The 18190-nt window shown below is 39.4% G+C and overlaps 1 protein-coding gene across 1 annotated transcript in view; it reads right to left on the bottom strand.

Annotated features, from left to right (window-relative positions):
• Window positions 1–10014: 10014 nt before the first annotated feature.
• iffo2b (intermediate filament family orphan 2b) overlaps window positions 10015–18190 on the bottom strand; it is a 126999-nt gene continuing 118823 nt past the window's right edge. Inside the window, exon 9 of the mRNA XM_060909993.1 lies at window positions 10015–13253. Coding sequence (XP_060765976.1) covers window positions 13148–13253 — 106 coding nt within the window. The 3' untranslated portion in view covers window positions 10015–13147. The remainder of the gene's footprint in view (window positions 13254–18190) is intronic.

Genomic DNA, 18190 nt, shown 5'->3' with positions numbered 1-18190 from the left:
TTCGCATCAACTCCGATGTGTGATGTCATGTTGTCTTGACAACCATGCAACATCGTAAACCATATTGCACGCTCATTCTCCATTGGGCAGAGTGACGTAATACACGTAGGATAAGCGATATGCTAACAATATTGCATGCTATCAAACCAAATGAATCAAACCTGCTAGAAGGGAATAGAATGCATGTTTTTATTCTTTCAAAAAAAGTGTCCTGTATGTATTATAATGTCCTTCATTTTCTAAGTGTGTGGTTTTGGTCACTAGTTTAGCAAAGTTAAGTGATCAATAAGCCAAGCCAACACAATGTCAGAAATACATTTTTTATTTATTGATTTATTTTGTTTAAAACCCCAGCACCAACCACATTCATCTTTTGGAAATAACTGTACATCCCTCACACCAGATTGCAAAAGCTTACATATTTAAAACATTAACAAATAACCAGAAAAGCTCGTTTTCAAATATATATATATATGTGTCATTTTGGACATTACAAAAAAGATGCAGAAAAAGAAATTTCTATGGACGGGTATTTAGACACACTGGAAGACAGACTACTGATGAAAAGGATGGTGGTGAGATATTGGAAAAGTGTGTAATATGGATAAGCATTCAACAGTATTTCTATTAAAAAAACTTTAATACAGTTTTCCAAATTAGGTTCAAACAGGACTGTATTCGTTGTTTAAAAAAAAAAAAAACACTGAGATAATGGTGACTTCTTATTCAATATTTGTCTCAAACGGTCACCATTTGACAAAGAGAGATTAGACAGACCCAAGGGCATGTAACGCAATGCAGTGAGGCAAGGATGGACGATATATGTAGTATTTGCAGACTGTGATGAGAAACTGATCAGTCCATTGTTGTTTTGTTTTATTTTGTCCTGTAATTATCTTGGAGAACTGAATAATCCTAATTCATGTCATTTGAGGCAATACAAACTTTTGTTCATATCATATTATGAAGCATTACAGTGAAAACTAGAAGGGCACTCGGTAGAGTGCATACCTCCATCAAGCCATATATTATCAACATTAAAATCAAAATCACTTGAACCTAGGATAATACTAAAGGCGTACACCAAATTTCATCAGAATGCGTTCACTACCTTTTGAGTTACATTGAGAACAGACAACAAAATCCTGGATCTGTATACATATCTAGATTTGCATCAAAATCGAATCAATGTTTCCTTGGCCCATGTTCCACTTTTCCTCAACATTTCATCAAAGTCCGTTCATTACCTTTTGAGTTATGTTGAGAACAGGCAACAAAATCCTCGATCTGCATACGTATCTGGATCCTGGATCTGCATCAAAATCAAATTAATGTTTCCTTAGCCCATGGCCCACCTTTCCTCAAAAGTTCATCAAAATCTGTTTAGTACCTTTTGAGTTACGTTGGGAACAAACAACAAAATCCTGGATCTGCATCAAAATCTAATGAATTGTCCCTTGGCCCATCCATCCATCCATCCATCCATCCATCCATCCATTATCTGTAGCCGCTTATCCTGTTCTACAGGGTCGCAGGCAAGCTGGAGCCTATCCCAGCTGACTATGGGCAAAAGGCGGGTACACCCTGGACAAGTCGCCAGGTTATCGCAGGGCCCTCTTGGCCCATATTTCCTCCAAATTTCATCAAAATCCATTCACTACTTTGAGATACATTGGGAAAAGACAAAAAGAGGCGAAGACATACCTTCCAACAAAGTTGGCAGAAGTAACGATGACACGCTGCATCACTCATTAATACATTCATCACTTGGTGTTCAGGAAAGCAATACTACAAGGAACAGGTTTTTCTTCTGTCAGAGGTTAACTTAAAACTGGAAGACTGTCTATGCACTCCAATACTGTTTTTAATGCACACTTGTTGACATCACTTGCAGCACAAGAGGACAAAAGTGTGCACGGATGAAAGTGTACAGTTGCTGACTGTTGCAGTTTTGCCACGAGTCTCATGTTTAATCTATCTCATGCCCTCATCTCACACTGGCTGCACTGTTTTGAGCACCAAATCACAGTTTAAAGGTCCAGTCAGTGAGTTTTAAGTAAGGAGACTTGGAAATATTAAGCTTCTTGCGTCACACTTTTCAATATGGCATATGCTCTGAGAACAGTGTTTGGTCTATGTGGTGCTCCTACGCTCTGAAAACCGGATAAAAAACAAATGATGTGGGCCACCAACATCCAACCAATCAAGACATGTAGGTATCTCTACATGTTGCATCATCTAACCTTGTTACACTATCACTCAGTGGTTCTAGTTTACGAAATGTGTGTGTTTTTCTGGAGGACAGTTAAAAGAATGGACTGTATTTATTTAGATTTACAGTGTCAGTGACTTCCAGAAAAATCAAAATTGCTGATCAAATATGAAGTGCTATTTTAATTGCTTACAGCTAAGCAGATCAGGGAATTGTCTGTGCAGAGTTCATTAAACATCTGATGCTGAATGTGAGGCTATACCCTTCTGACTTGCTACTTCACATTTCAGGGCCAGAAAATGTCAGATCTGTTGCATGTCGGTGTGGCAAATCAGTTTTTCCTCAGGTATGTTTAAAAACGATACGATTGCTGTAGGTCGATAGCACTTTTAAATCAAACAAACGGCACATTTAAACTGGACGGTCTTTACCAATGTGTCATTCACATGCATGAGACTTTTTTTTTGGGGGGGTGGGTGGGCATGAATAATATCTATTTATTTTATCCACATTCACTGGATATGAGCAACTGCACACTCTGATTGGCTACTCTACTACTAGGATATCAGCATATACCGTGAGCAGAGAAAAACAAAATGGTGGAGCGTGTAACTGAACCAACCAAGGAGGAAATAAAAACTACTCAAGAACAAAACCCCTCCAAAAATACAAAAAAAAAAGCAACAAAATATGGAATAAAAGTATTTAATGTGAAGAACATATCTTTTTTATTTTTCAATAATTATTATAGCATTTTTCACAAATTGCTCCTGTCATTTCGCCGGTTAGTTTATATTCTAAGCGGAAATTATTTTGTTGGACGTTTTGGATCAAGTTTTTAATTTATCAAATTTGCAAGAAATAAAACTAAAAATGCTCTGTTTCTCAAAATCCAGTGAATGTGGATGGAATAAAACAGTTATTCGACTCAATCTCATCATACATGGATTATAGCCAACTCAGTGCTACGTGCCTCGCCGGCTATCAGCTCGTGTACGACTCGATTTCATGGAATAACTCGTATATCATCCATCCATCCATTATCTGTAGCCGCTTTATCCTGTTCTACAGGGTCGCAGGCAAGCTGGAGCCTATCCCAGCTGACTATGGGCGAGAGGCGGGGTACACCCTGGACAAGTCGCCAGGTCATTGCAGGGCTAACTGTTAAATATCACTAATATATAATTTAAAAAAAGCTTATATATAACTTTTGAAATTTGAATTTGCACTGCATTTTGTCTGAATAACAACCAAAAACCACTAAACTTACGGTTCTGGCATGTCCTTTTGTGTAATTTGTACTTTGATTACACCAAGTATGCTCAACCGATCAACATTCAGTTTCTCCTTCAAACACATTTCGGTGAAAAAGCAATAATTGAGTAAATAATCCACTTCATTCACATGCATTACACCTGCGAGTCCATTAAACGCCTTATCGAAACACCATCAAAATAGGCTAGAATATATTTAGCCCGTTCGAGCTCAAAACTTTCATCATGTAACACGACTGTCGCTGATTGGCTGCATGAACCTACAGCAGAGAGTATCCCTGGTATCCCTGCTTCCAGCACTGGGCTCGTTTCAGTTAGCCCATATCCTCGCTTTATATCATTCGCTGTGTTTTCTGTACGACCGCTACTGGTAGTGTTGCACTCGGTAAATAAATAAATAAATAAATTTCTCTTTAAAATATTTGTTAAATGCAGATAAGATGATGTCGATGCCAAAATGTGAAACGTTATATTGATTTTTCATTGATACGAGCTGCTCCTGCATCCATCCATTATCTATGCCACTTATCCATCAGGGTCATGGTGGAAGCACGAGCCAATCCTAACGGACTCTGGGTGAGGGGCAGAGTACACCCTGGGCAGGTCGCCAATCTAAATCTATTACAGGGCTGACACAGACAATCAATGAGTCACGTACATTTTATACGTGTTCGCCTCTTTCCCAAATCCCAGCATGCATTGCGCTGGGAACTTCTGGTGGCTCGGCACACGTTGCTGATAACGGTACAAAAGACAAATATTGGGCAATATAATCATTTTCAGTGTTCAAATATCAGATGTAAGCTGAGATGTGATGTTATTAGATTGCCTTTATTTGTCTAATTACTGGTTCCATGTTCTTTTTTGTCAACACAGACGCTTTTAATCGGTCATTCTTATATTATCGCATTGTCTTTGACTCTGACTGACTGACTGCACTGCATTCTGTGTTGCTCACTATTATAATCTAACTGTACTCGCAGACATCCAGTGAGAAATAAATCCTATGATGTAGCTTGTATATTAAACATTTAACACTTAGCCTAGGTTTGACTTTGATATGGCATGCTTGAGGCTGAGCAACAATCATCTTAGCCGCTAGCTGCTGTCTTTTACCTCTTCTGCTTCCCAGTGCAACCAGGAACATTCTACATTGATCCCAGTGGTCCACGGTGGTGAATAAAATATTTGGAAAGTAATTACTGATGATTCACTTCACAGAGGTGGACAGTAACGAAGTACATTTACTTGAGTACTGTACTTAAGTACACTTTTTGAGTATCTGTACTTTACTCAAATATAGATATATACAGTGGTGCTTGAAAAGTTTGTGAACCCTTTAGAATTTTCTATATTTCTGCATAAATATGACCTAAAACATCATCAGATTTTCACACAAGTCCTAAAAGTAGATAAAGAGAACCCAGTTAAACAAATGAGACAAAAATATTATACTTGGTCATTTATTTATTGAGGAAAATGATCCAATATTACATATCTGTGAGTGGCAAAAGTATGTGAACCTTTGCTTTCAGTATCTGGTGTGACCCCCTTGTGCAGCAATAACTGCAACTAAACGTTTGCGGTAACTGTTGATCAGTCCTGCACACCGGCTTGGAGGAATTTTAGCCCATTCCTCTGTACAGAACAGCTTCAACTCTGGGATGTTGGTGGGTTTCCTCACACGAACTGCTCGCTTCAGGTCCTCCCACAACATTTCCATTGGATTAAGGTCAGGACTTTGACTTGGCCATTCCAAAACATTAACTTTATCCCTCTTTAACCATTCTTTGGTAGAACGACTTGTGTGCTTAGGGTTGTTGTCTTGCTGCATGATCCACCTTCTCTTGAGATTCACTTCATGGACAGATGTCCTGACATTTTCCTTTAGAATTCACTGGTATAATTCAGAATTCATTGTTCCATCAATGATGGCAAGCTGTCCTGGCCCAGATGCAGTAAAACAGGCCCAAACCATGATACTGCCACCACCATGTTTCACAGATGGGATAAGGTTCTGATGCTGGAATGCAGTGCTTTCCTTTCTCCAAACATAACGCTTCTCATTTAAACCAAAAAGTTCTATTTCGGTCTCATCCGTCCACAAAACATTTTTCCAATAACCTTCTGGCTTGTCCACATGATCTTCTGCAAACTGCAGACAAGCAGCAATGTTCTTTTTGGAGAGCGGTGGCTTTCTCCTTGCAACCCTGCCATGCGCACCATTGTTGTTCAGTGTTCTCCTGATGGTGGACTCATGAACCTTAACATTAGCCAATGTGAGAGAGGCCTTCAGTTGCTTAGAAGTTACCCTGGGGTCTTTTGTGACCTCACCAACTATTACACGCCTTGCTCTTGGAGTGATCTTTGCCGGTCGACCACTCCTGGGGAGGGTAACAATGGTCTTGTATTTCCTCCATTTGTACACAATCTGTCTGACTGTGGATTGGTGGAGTCCAAACTCTTTAGAGATGGTTTTGTAACCTTTTCCAGCCTGATGAGCATCAACAACGCTTTTTCTGAGGTCCTCAGAAATCTCCTTTGTTCGTGCCATGATACACTTCCACAAACATGTGTTGTGAAGATCAGACTTTGATAGAGCCCTGTTCTTTAAATAAAACAGGGTGCCCACTCACACCTGATTGTCATCCCATTGATTGAAAACACCTGAGTCTAATTTCACCTTTAAATTTACTGCTAATCCTAGAGGTTCACATACTTTTGCCACTCACAGATATGTAATATTGGATCATTTTCCTCAATAAATAAATGACCAAGTAGAATATTTTTGTCTCATTTGCTTAACTGGGTTCTCTTTATCTACTTTTAGGACTTGTGTGAAAATCTGATGATGTTTTAGGTCATATTTATGCAGAAATAGAGAAAATTCTAAAGGGTTCACAAACTTTCAAGCACCACTGTATGTGTATATATATTTGGAAACTTATGACTTTAACTTCACTACATCTGAAAGACAAGTATCGTACTTTTCACTCCACTACATTTCTATCAAGGTCCTCGTTATTATGAAGCAGCTTTGAAAGTGGATGTTTTTCTTTTCTAAAACGTGATTGGCTTTCTCAGTGTCACCTGCGAAAAAACCAATCAGCAATCACTAGGGTCACGTCACGTCCATAGACTGTATAAAATCAAGTTCAGCGATTTCTCAGCAGCATTATTTGAACACGATCAGTTGATGGCAAAATGGAAGGAGGCGGTTCTTCTGGAGAATGTACACACCCATGGCTATACCTGAACCCATGTTTCAGTTTTCTAAAAGGATTGTTTGCCTAAAACGAACCATATCACGACCTATAAAAACTCGCCGTCCAACCTGCGGAAGCATCTTGAGGTATGTAAATGTTTTGTTCCAAGAGAAAGCTTGCAACGAAGCTGTCTGTGCTTTTAGAGCTAGCGATAACGTTGCAATAGCTATGCAGTCTGATTCGTCAAATGACTTTCTATGGATTTGCCCGCCAAGTTGCCGTCGCCTTGTCCACGGCTAACGTTTACACATAGCTAGTTAACTTGGACACTGTTAGTTAGCATGTAAAAATGGAGTTACGCTAACATGAATAACGTTTGCTTATCTGAAGTTCTTTCAGAAATATGTTTTAGCATAATCTTGCCCAATAAACAGAATGTAGAAATCTGTGTTTAAAGGTGTTTATTCTACAGGTTCTACAAGTTAGTCAGTAAATCCAGTAGGTTGCTTCAGAGGCATTAGGTTTTGTAAGCGTTGTGGCAATAATACAACGATGCGTTGACAGAAAATGTACTTTTAATACTTAAGTATTTTTAAAAGCAAGTACTTCAGTACTTTAACTTAAATAAAAATTTGACTGGAGAACTTTCACTTGTATCGGAGTAACGTTTGACCAGTGGGATCTGTACTTTGACTTCAGTAATGAAGTTGGGTACTTTGTCCACCTCTGTCACTTCATGAATTGAAGAGATCTCATCCATTTGTATGGGTGTAAAGCTGACCAGAATTCAGACATTTATTCTCAGATACTATTACACCAGTCACCCCACTGACATCAGATGTTTATCAGTCTACTGGTCTGACATAGAAATGTTCAAAGAAATTTCATCACTGACATTGACTGAACAGACCGGAGTGAAAACTATACTGTCAGTCAGAGCCAAAGACAATGCGATAGTATAAGAATGACCAATTAAAAGCTTCTGTGCTGACGGAAAACACCATGGAACCAGTAACTAGACACAAAGGCAATCACATTCCAACTTACATCTGATATTTAAACATTGAAAATGATTATATTGCCCAATATACAGTATGTTTTGGTACCGTTATCAGTAGAGTTGCAAAATTCCGGGAATTTTCAAAGGTGGAAACTTTCCATAGGAATTTTCGGGAAAAGACTGGGAATTTTGAAAGTGGACATCAATTAAGCAAGTAGAAAAAATATTGTAGCATATGCTGCGTTCATGTGCTATAGGAATTATGGTAAATACCAAACGCCGACATGGAAAGCACACATGAACGCCCCCTCTTGTGGTATTTTCCACTGGGCAATTCGTAGAAAATTTTGATACACGAGTTGCCGAGATGAGATGAACTTTAACCTTTTCAACATGGCGGCGAGCGGTACAAGACACTTGAATGTTAAGCATTGTACGCTACTAAAGTTTTTTTTTTTTAACTAGTACTAGTGGGTAGTTTTTTGTGTCTATGCAATGTTGCGTCATTAACGAGTGTAATATAATACGTTAGAAATCCGTTTCCTTTAAAAATGTGTTATGGTTTGTTTTTACCTATCCAGAGCAGACGCTATTGCTAACGATAGCTAACTAACTATTGCTAACTTGAATCTGGTCCACCATCTTTAATTTGTCAACAAAAGCATGTGAACACAACACACTGGTAAATACCACTTCCCAACTGGAAAATATCATCTTCCCATAGCACATGAACGCAGCAATAATCTTGGTTAAAAGAGGCAGGTTTATGGGAATAAAGTTGTGCATAGCACGCTGTTACTCACTCACATGGACAAAACATGTTATTTTCTCAGGAGCCATTGAAGCCACACCCCTTACATGCATTTTGTATCCCTCTATCACATGCGCAATAACTTCTAGAATTCTGAAGAGCTAGAACTGTTTTAAATACAAACTGCCGAGATCACACATTACAGACAAAGGACTACATGCCATCAAGTAAGTTTTGAGGATGTTTGAGGATGATTTTTTATCTATTATGGTATTTAAGTAAAAATGAAAAGGTACAGTAGAATAAATCTAGTGCTAATTTACTTGTAAATTCGAATTGTGCCATTTCATTGAAGTAGTTAGCTTGTGATGCTAGTTACAGCAAATTGTGCTAGTTTAATGGGAAACCAGATAAGCTAAATGAAAGATTCCTATGAACATTTCATGTAAGAAAACTAAATTTAATGCTAGCTTACTGGTAAAAATAAATGTAAATGTAAGATAATTAGAACATTTCATTGAATAAATTCTCATGCTAGCGAGCTACAGCAAAATGTGTTAGTGCTAGTTTAATGGGACATCAGATGTGCTAAAATGTTGTAATCGTGTTTTAATTGTCTCCATTTTGCAATAATGTCTGCTGATGACAAAATAAAATGTTTATATTTTTGTTTGTTTATGACTTAATAATAAATAAATAATTAACAAATAAATAATAAATGTTTATTTATATATATATATATATATATATATATATATATATATATATATATATATATATATAAAATAATTAAATAATTCCCCTAAATTACCGTAATTCCAGTGCTTTTTTTTTTTTTTTGAAAATTCCCAAAATTCCTGTACCAAAGTTTCCATGGAAACTTTCCGGGAATTTTCCGCCCCTTTGCAACCCTAGTTATCAGCAACGTGACCTGAACCGCCAGTGTGCATGCTGGGATTTGGGAAAGGAGTGAATGGGCAATTTATGGCCCTTTTCCACTACCCTTTTTCAGCTCACTTCAGCCCGACACGGCTCGCGTTTCGACTACCTAAGAACAGCACGACTCAGCTCGCTTCAGCCCTGCTTAGCACCCAAAACTCACACGGTTTTGGAGTAGGGCTGAAGCGAGCCAAACCGAGCTGAGTGAGGCTAGGGGCGTAGGGAGACACTCCCCTGTGCACTGATTGGTGAGGAGGAGTGTCCTCACATGCCCCGCGAGCACGCTGGGATCTGTAAACACCGTAAACCCGGAAGAAGAAGAATTACGAGAATTTCTGAAGCCTTATGCGCCTCGCCTCATCTATACGCTCTTGCCAGTATCTGTTGGCGTTGTCGGTGACAACAAGCCACAGCACCAAGACCAGCAACACTAACGACTCCATGTCCTCCATGTTTATTGTTTACTATCCGGGTCGTGAGACTACCGCTTAAAAGCTCACTGATGTCACTGTTTGCGCCGCCTAACGACATCACCTGACGTCCACCCACTTTCGCTAACTCCACCCAATGTGTCCACCCACTTCCAGCCAGCACGGTTCAGCGCGATTGTAGTTGAAATGCAACTCCAACAGCCCTGCTCAGCTCGACTCAGCCCGACTCAGCACGGCACGGCTCAGCCGCGTTGGTAGTGGAAAAGCGGCATTAGAGTGGTATTGTTCATTTTAAAGTTTTTTTTTTTTCCCCTTGGAGTAGCATATTCTCATTGTCATAAACAGATTACACAGATTTGAAATATGAATTCTCTAAAAAATGATAAAATTCCACCAATTCCACTAAGAGCTCATAAGAATTTAAATTGCATGCAGCTTTAATTTATGGTCAACAAATAGAAAAGAAACTCCTTTGCCTTAGGATAGACGGGTTTAATATACCTTGAATAAATTATTGCTTTTTATGCCTCCCCCCCCCTCCCTTCCACATGCTTTTAGGGGAGCTCAAGTACTTTTTGGCTTGGGTGTAATTCAAAAATGCTCGCAAAACAGTCTCTGACGAAGCATATTATACTTGATATTTCTTTTAAGAATATCGAGTATGTATAGTTTGACTCAACATTTACAGTCAGCTTCTGGGTCATGTTTGCTTAATAATTAATAGGCAAGTGGTGAGGAGAAGTCGATAACGGTGTGTTAAACACAGTACTGGAATGCACAATATTGCACACGGAAGCTCTTTATACTACAGATGATGTGTCTACATGGATATAATGTATATTCAGTGATTGAGGTATCAGGATTTCAAATGAGAAGAGGAAGAGTGAACGTGGCACACGAAACGATGCAAAGACATTTCCGAGAGAAGCAACAACAACAAGGTGTTTCAGGCCATCTCTTTACTGCTACTTGTCAGACCTTGCTCAAGAACACATCAGTGGCAACTCTGGGATGTGAACTCACAGCCTCTTGGTCACAACACTTAACACTCATTTATCACTGTAACATGCACTTAAAGGAGCAGTTTGTAATCTATCGCACCTTCTGGAACTGGAGTAAAAACTGACGAGCCTTTCTCTTCCCCTCAACCCAACAAATCCCCTGCTGAATCTATGGTATATACCCCTACAAGTTGCCTTTGAAGGAAGACGGACATACCCGAGCAGCTCCGTTTCAAATTTCAGGGCCAGATGAAACGTCAACAGATGCATTAAATAATGAAGATCTGTTGCATGCCAATGTGGCAAATGTCAGTTATGAAGTTGGAAAGGTATGAAATTTGAAATTGTCTAATAGTTATACAGTATAATTGCTAAAGATCTATAATTTTACAAACTGCACCTTTAAACTCGACAGTCTTTTCTGATATCTCTTTTACGTTCATGTAAACCCGTTATTTTCACATTTCAGTAATTACAAAAAGGAGGTTACTACTGAGATTTCTCTTGTTGGGCCTGGTACAAAGAAATGTCGTATGATGTTCCTGTTATTGTGTTAAAGAATATAAAAAGAAGCATTGTTTGAGGCTAAAAGGCAACATTTTGATTAGTACATGACTTATTTACCAGAGAAAGCATCCAAATGACCCTGAATATTGTTAAAAAAAAGAAAAAAAAAAGAAATTCATACAAAACCCTTGAGCAGGTCTTTGATTTCTTTCATATGAAATTCCATAATATGACTTTTTAGAAGTATAATACAAAGCTAAATGTGACGGATTAATCTTTGTGTATTATGGAGGCTCAAATGATTGCAATTGGATTTTGCGCATGTTTTGTACAACGTTTGAATCGTTTTCGCTGTGCAACAAATCATTTGCTATTAATGTCAGGACCTCCTTTTAACACAAACAAACAGTTTAAATAGGAACCGAAATTAACCCTAGAGAAACCATAAATTACATAATATAAATGAATATGAAAAAAAAAATATATATATATATATATGTTTGAAAATATGTGTATACACCTTAAATGCCAAAAGGTCAAATATGAACAAAAAGGCAAAAATAACAATATTCTTATTATGGAAATACAAATAGCCATCTTGATACCAGTTACAGAGATAAACTTAATGGAAAATTTTCCTCTGCTGGCCAAAAATGTGAGACGTTCGATATTATGCTGGCGTATCTGCTTGGTCATCATCATCATCACTAAATTAATATATTAGTAGTTGTAATAGTAACCTGCGCTGAACAAAAACGTCCATTTTACTAACACAATTGCTACCTGAAAGCTCTTTATCATTCAAGCTGCTTAACAAAATAAGGCAGCTTCATCTTTGGAAAAAACAGCAAAAAACGTTAAAACATATAAAACAACAAGAAGTCGATCAGAGCGAATACGTACAGTAGGCTAGAATTTGTTAAAAACAACAACAACAACAACAACAACAAAAAAGAAGCAAGCAAGTGCATTTAAGGCCATCAAAATCAAAAAGTCTAGTCATAAGATCAGGCACATAGCTCTTTTCAATCCAAAATTATGATATTCGGACACAGAACCGGTTATGTTTTTGAAGTGGAGTGCTCTTGAGTAGGCACCTATACCGCACCACAGCTCCCTCCTTTGAGCTTGTAAACATTACAGGCCTCACGGTTTCCTCTAGAAGCACTCGGAGTAATGGCGAGAACTGTCTTCCCAATTGAAGATGGCAATCGGAATACACAGACCATCAGAGAACATGAAAACATGAAATAAGGCTAACCGTTTGCATAGACCTTAGAGATAGCTTTAACTGTGCTGCATTCTGTCCACACACGCTATTGGGTTTTTGTTAATTAGTGTTTCGAGGCAGCAAAAAGGCCATCCAAGCTGTTCTGCCTTCTGAATAATACAGCACTGTAGAAAAGACAAAATATAATAATCATTCTGGCATCCCAATGGCTATCCCACCCACTCGAAAAGGCTCATACATGTACATGCGAAATGGCTCTTTATGACAGTAAAGTTGCGTAGGGTCTTGATACTGATACTGAATTGTTGTTTAAATGGTACGGTTTGGCTTGCCTACTCTGTGAAGCTTGTGATTGGTGAGGTTGATTTGACTGACAGAACACCCTAGGACATCAGTGCAGAGGCACAATGCTCAAGAACGTCCCTCTTCAGCTTCCATACTAGAAAGGAGACTTTAAAGCACCTACAGGAAAATAGGACCTGTCCATTAGTGATCCTTTGGACCAGTCCTGCTCGATACCGCTGGCCGAATGCTGAGTGGCCTTGGAGCTGATAGGAGCTCGGTGAGGGGAGGGTGTGACCCGGCTGGGTAAATATCAGCTGATTGCCCCCTCTGTGTCTCCGTCCTTGTCTGACTCATCCTGGATCTCGTCAGTGTTCCCTGAGTCACTGCTCGCCCCTGAGCTGAAGGATGGAGAGTTTCTGTAAAGGAAACAGACACATTACATCCAAAACCTGTTTAAACTGCCCGTACAAAAAAGAAATTTATTCAAGTGTGCTTCTAGTAGACTTCTTTTAAACTAAGAGAGTATGCTTTCAGTTTACTTTTTATTTACTTATCAGAGATATACTTAATAAAGTTATACATAAGTATACTTGGCTTGTACTGAAAAGTATATCGAAAAGTCTAAGTATGTTAAAGGAACAGTCCACCGTACTTCCATAATGAAATATGCTCTTATCTGAATTGAGACGAGCTGCTCCGTACCTGTCCGAGCTTTGCGTGACCTCCCAGTCAGTCAGACGCGCTGTCACTCCTGTTAGCAATGTAGCTAGGCTCAGTATGGCCAATGGTATTTTTGGGGGCTGTAGTTAGATGCGACCAAACTCTTCCGCGTTTTTCCTGTTTACATAGGTTTATATGACCAGTGATATGAAACAAGTTCAGTTACACAAATTGAAACGTAGCGATTTTCTATGCTATGGAAAGTCCGCACTATAATGACAGGCGTACTAACACCTTCTGCGCGCTTCGGCAGCGCATTGATACGGAGCTCAGATATCAATGCGCTGCCGAAGCGCGCAGAAGGTGTTAGTACGCCTGTCATTAATCAAATCAAATCAAATTTATTTGTACAGCGCTTTTAACAATAAACATTGTCGCAAAGCAGCTTTACAGAATTTGAACGACTTAAAACATGAGCTAATTTTATCCCTAATCTATCCCCAATGAGCAAGCCTGTGGCAACGGTGGCAAGGAAAAACTCCCTCAGACGACATGAGGAAGAAACCTCGAGAGGAACCAGACTCAAAAGGGAACCCATCCTCATTTGGGCAACAACAGACAGCCTGACTATAATATTAACAGTTTTAACAGGTATAACCCTCAACTGTCCTCATGGGGCCGTCCTTCACGGGAGTGGGGCGATAAAACTCCGACCAGACACAGGGCACCAGGATGGACCAAGCAGGTCCGAGGGGCAGAAGAGGCCAGCATCTCAATCCCAGGATCAACATGTAACTCAGAGGGACAGTGCGCATTATAGTGCGGACTTTCCATAGCATAGAAAATCACCACGTTTCAATTTGTGTAACTGAACTTGTTTCATATCACTGGTCATATAAACCTATGTAAACAGGAAAAACGCGGAAGAGTTTGGTCGCATCTAACTACAGCCCCAAAAAATACCATTGGCCATACTGAGCCTAGCTACATTGCTAACAGGAGTGACAGCGCGTCTGACTGACTGGGAGGTCGCGCAAAGCTCGGACAGGTACGGAGCAGCTCGTCTCAATTCAGATAAGAGCATATTTCATTATGGAAGTACGGTGGACTGTTCCTTTAAGCTTATACTTAAACTTTTGATCAAGATATACTTAACAAAAGTGTAATAAAGTATTAAAATATTTGTGGCTTATGTTTAAGTGGATTTGCCCTGTAGTTGTGCTTCAGCATTGTTGAATCTTAGGTATGTCTGGTTCCATATAAGTTTTTTTTTTTTTTAATTTCTCCTGAGTGGGATAATTAATATTTTTTATTTATTTATTTTTCTTTAGAGCTTGGATGTCAATTTCAATCATCACTGCATATTTTTATACTTTGGCATTTAATACAATGTTGCTTTAAATTTTGATTTTTAAAGAAAATGAATATGTTCTTAATCCTGAGTATCTGTTGTTATTTTGTGAATTCTTACCTTTAAAACTTCATTGTAACTTAAAGTACAAAACACTTAAGTTGTCTACTGGTAGTGTGCATGAGGTAAGGGTTCAGGCTAGAAAACTAATAGTATACCTAGAAGGGTAATTGCAGTATACTTCAAAACTAAAAAGTGGACTAGATGTATATAACCAGTAACTAATAGTATATTTCCAGTATACTACAAAGTATACTTTAGTAAACTAAAAAGTGGGCTAGAAGTACAAAACAAGTAAACTCATAGTATATTTCCAGTATACTATGAAGTACGCTTTTCTAAACTAAAGAGTGGACTACAAGTATAGACCTCTTGCAGTCACGTGACCAAATCCCGGCTGGAATGTAAACAGCCACCATCTTGTCGGTCAACAACACAGCTGAACATTGTTGCACTCGTATACAAAATGGATCAATTTCAACCGATGGACTACACGGCTCATTTTTCTAATGAACAGATAATTAGATATATGTCTAAAATAAACGACCTACAGATTAGTGACCCTTATGGCTTACCAGACGTAGTTTTCACGACCGTGTCAGTGGATATTGAACTGCCAGAGGTGGAATACCCGGATGTGTATAATTACCTCATTAACTTTCTCTCGCTGTTCAGTGGTGAAGCACTGCGTGCTTATAAATCTCTGGACAGTTATCTTTACAGAAATTCAGGATTTGTCAGCCTCCCTCAGATGTGGCATCTTGTAAACAAGAAAATAACAATCCTCATTGGACGGGTAAGTCACTTAAGTATCGAGTACTAGTACTGATACTAGATATATCAGTAGTATCTAGAATAGCACTGACCAGCCGATTATAGTTGAATATTTTATATTATCAGTTAGATCAAGTATCAGTAGTCTATCACCATTACTGTATATATGGTATACCTGCTTTATGAAATAAAAACGTATTTGTCCAGTTTAATTTCTTTTGCTGTCAAACGTTTGCTTTATGCGCTGAAACGGCTTTACAGACAGACTGAATGCGCTCCTGCGGTAGGAAAGCTGTTTTCAAGCACTCGGTGACACAAAGTGTGTTTTCCCACTCTGAACAAGTGCATATCACAGTACTGTGTTGAAAACTCGTTTCAGACGTGCTTACACAGTTAAAATGACCAATATGATGAAAATGTGTTAGAAGCTCAAAAACATGAAAATCCATGCTTAAAAAGTTGTTTCATGTCACATATGCTCGAATGCACTCAAGTCAGTGTCGGTAAATTGCGATGGCGGAAATATGGCGTTTGACCGACAAGATGGCGTCTGTTTACAATCTGGATCGGCTGTGACGTCACATGCAAGTGGACTATAGAACTAGCAAGCTATTAGTATATACGTTTACTTGTGGTATACTTGCAGTACAAAATAAAAAATACTAGTTGTATACTCAAATTTTACTTCTCTTTGACTTAAAATATAATTTTTATGAACTAAAAGTGGGCCAATTTAGTCCCAAGAAGTATTAGATTAGTTTACTTACAAGTATACTGTAAGTACATTGATATCAGTATACTTGGTACACAAAAGTATACTTAAAGAAATATACTTTAACTTTACTTAAGTACACTTAATAAAATGAACTTGAAGTACACTTCTTTTTGATAAGGGTGGCTATGAAATGCAAGCTAACCAACCAGTGTCTTCCATCTTTTCCACTTCTCTGGCCACAAGCTTCAGAATGGTGAAAGGTGCAACCTGATTGGCTCTTTTTAGAAGCAAAACACCATTTTTAAAATTAGGTTTTACTTGAAGCGGTCACATGGGAGTAAATAAGATAATCATGTGTGGTTGGTTGCTTATGGGAAAATTGCTGAAAAAAGAAAGCAGTTTTGGTGGCATTTGCGTAATGAAAAGAGAGTCTCTCCTATTCTATTCCATGTTTTGCATTAAAAACACCTGTGACCTTTGTGAAACTTTTATTACACTTATCCTTCCCATAGGGCGGCACGGTGGTGTAGTGGTTAGCGCTGTCGCCTCACAGCAAGAAGGTCCTGGGTTCGAGCCCCGGGGCCGGCGAGGGCCTTTCTGTGTGGAGTTTGCATGTTCTCCCCGTGTCCGCGTGGGTTTCCTCCGGGTGCTCCGGTTTCCCCCACAGTCCAAAGACATGCAGGTTAGGTTAACTGGTGACTCTAAATTGAGCGTAGGTGTGAATGTGAGTGTGAATGGTTGTCTGTGTCTATGTGTCAGCCCTGTGATGACCTGGCGACTTGTCCAGGGTGTACCCCGCCTTTCGCCCATAGTCAGCTGGGATAGGCTCCAGCTTGCCTGCGACCCTGTAGAAGGATAAAGCGGCTAGAGATAATGAGATGAGATGAGATCCTTCCCATAATCCTGTTTCACAGACAAGTTCCATGAAATCCATCCATCCATCCAGAAGAAGAAGCCTTTATTTTTGTCACATGTACACTCAAGCACAGTGAAATTCCTCCGCTGCATGTAACCCATCTGAAGCAGTGAATATATGCACACGTGAGCATACACACATACCCAGAGCAGAGGGCAGCTATACAACAGCACTCAGGGAACAAGTGGGGGTTAGGTGCCTTGCTCAAGGGCACTTCAGCCATTCCTGCTGGTCCAGGGAATCGAACCGGCGAACTTTTAGTCCCAGAGCTGCTTCTCTAACCTTTAGGCCACAGCTTCCTCCCACGGCTTCCCCCATCCATCCATCCATCCATCCATCCATCCATCCATTCATTATCCGTAACCATTTAATCCTGTTCAGGGTCGCGGGCAAGCTGGAGCCTATCCCAGCTGACTATAGTCGAGAGGCGGGGTATACCCTGGACAAGCTGCCAGATCACCGTAGGGCTGACACATAGAGACAAACAACCATTCACACTCGCATTCACACCTACGGTCAATTTAAAGCCACCAATTAGCGTAACCTGCATGTCTTTGGACTGTGGGGGAAAACGGAGCACCCGGAGGAAACCCATGCAGGCATGAGGAGAACATGAAAACTCCACACGGAAAGGGCCCTGTCGGCCACTGGGCTCAAACCCAGAACCTTCTTGCTGGGAGGCAACAGTGCTAACCACTACACCACCATGCCACCCATAGCAATACTAATGTAAGCATTTTCCGGCAGTTTTTTTTTTGTTGTTGTTTAAAGAAAACACATCATTGCCCCATCATTAATATTTGGTGACGATTTCCTGGAGAGAATAAAAATGAGCCTCTTCCTGCAATGAGCCTCTTCTTGTAATGCCTAACAAAGT

Source organism: Neoarius graeffei, chromosome 26 (assembly GCF_027579695.1).
Source record: "Neoarius graeffei isolate fNeoGra1 chromosome 26, fNeoGra1.pri, whole genome shotgun sequence".
Lineage (NCBI taxonomy): Eukaryota > Metazoa > Chordata > Actinopteri > Siluriformes > Ariidae > Neoarius > Neoarius graeffei.
The sequence above is the reverse complement of the archived record's forward strand: the minus strand, read 5'-3'. Positions and strand labels throughout refer to the sequence as shown.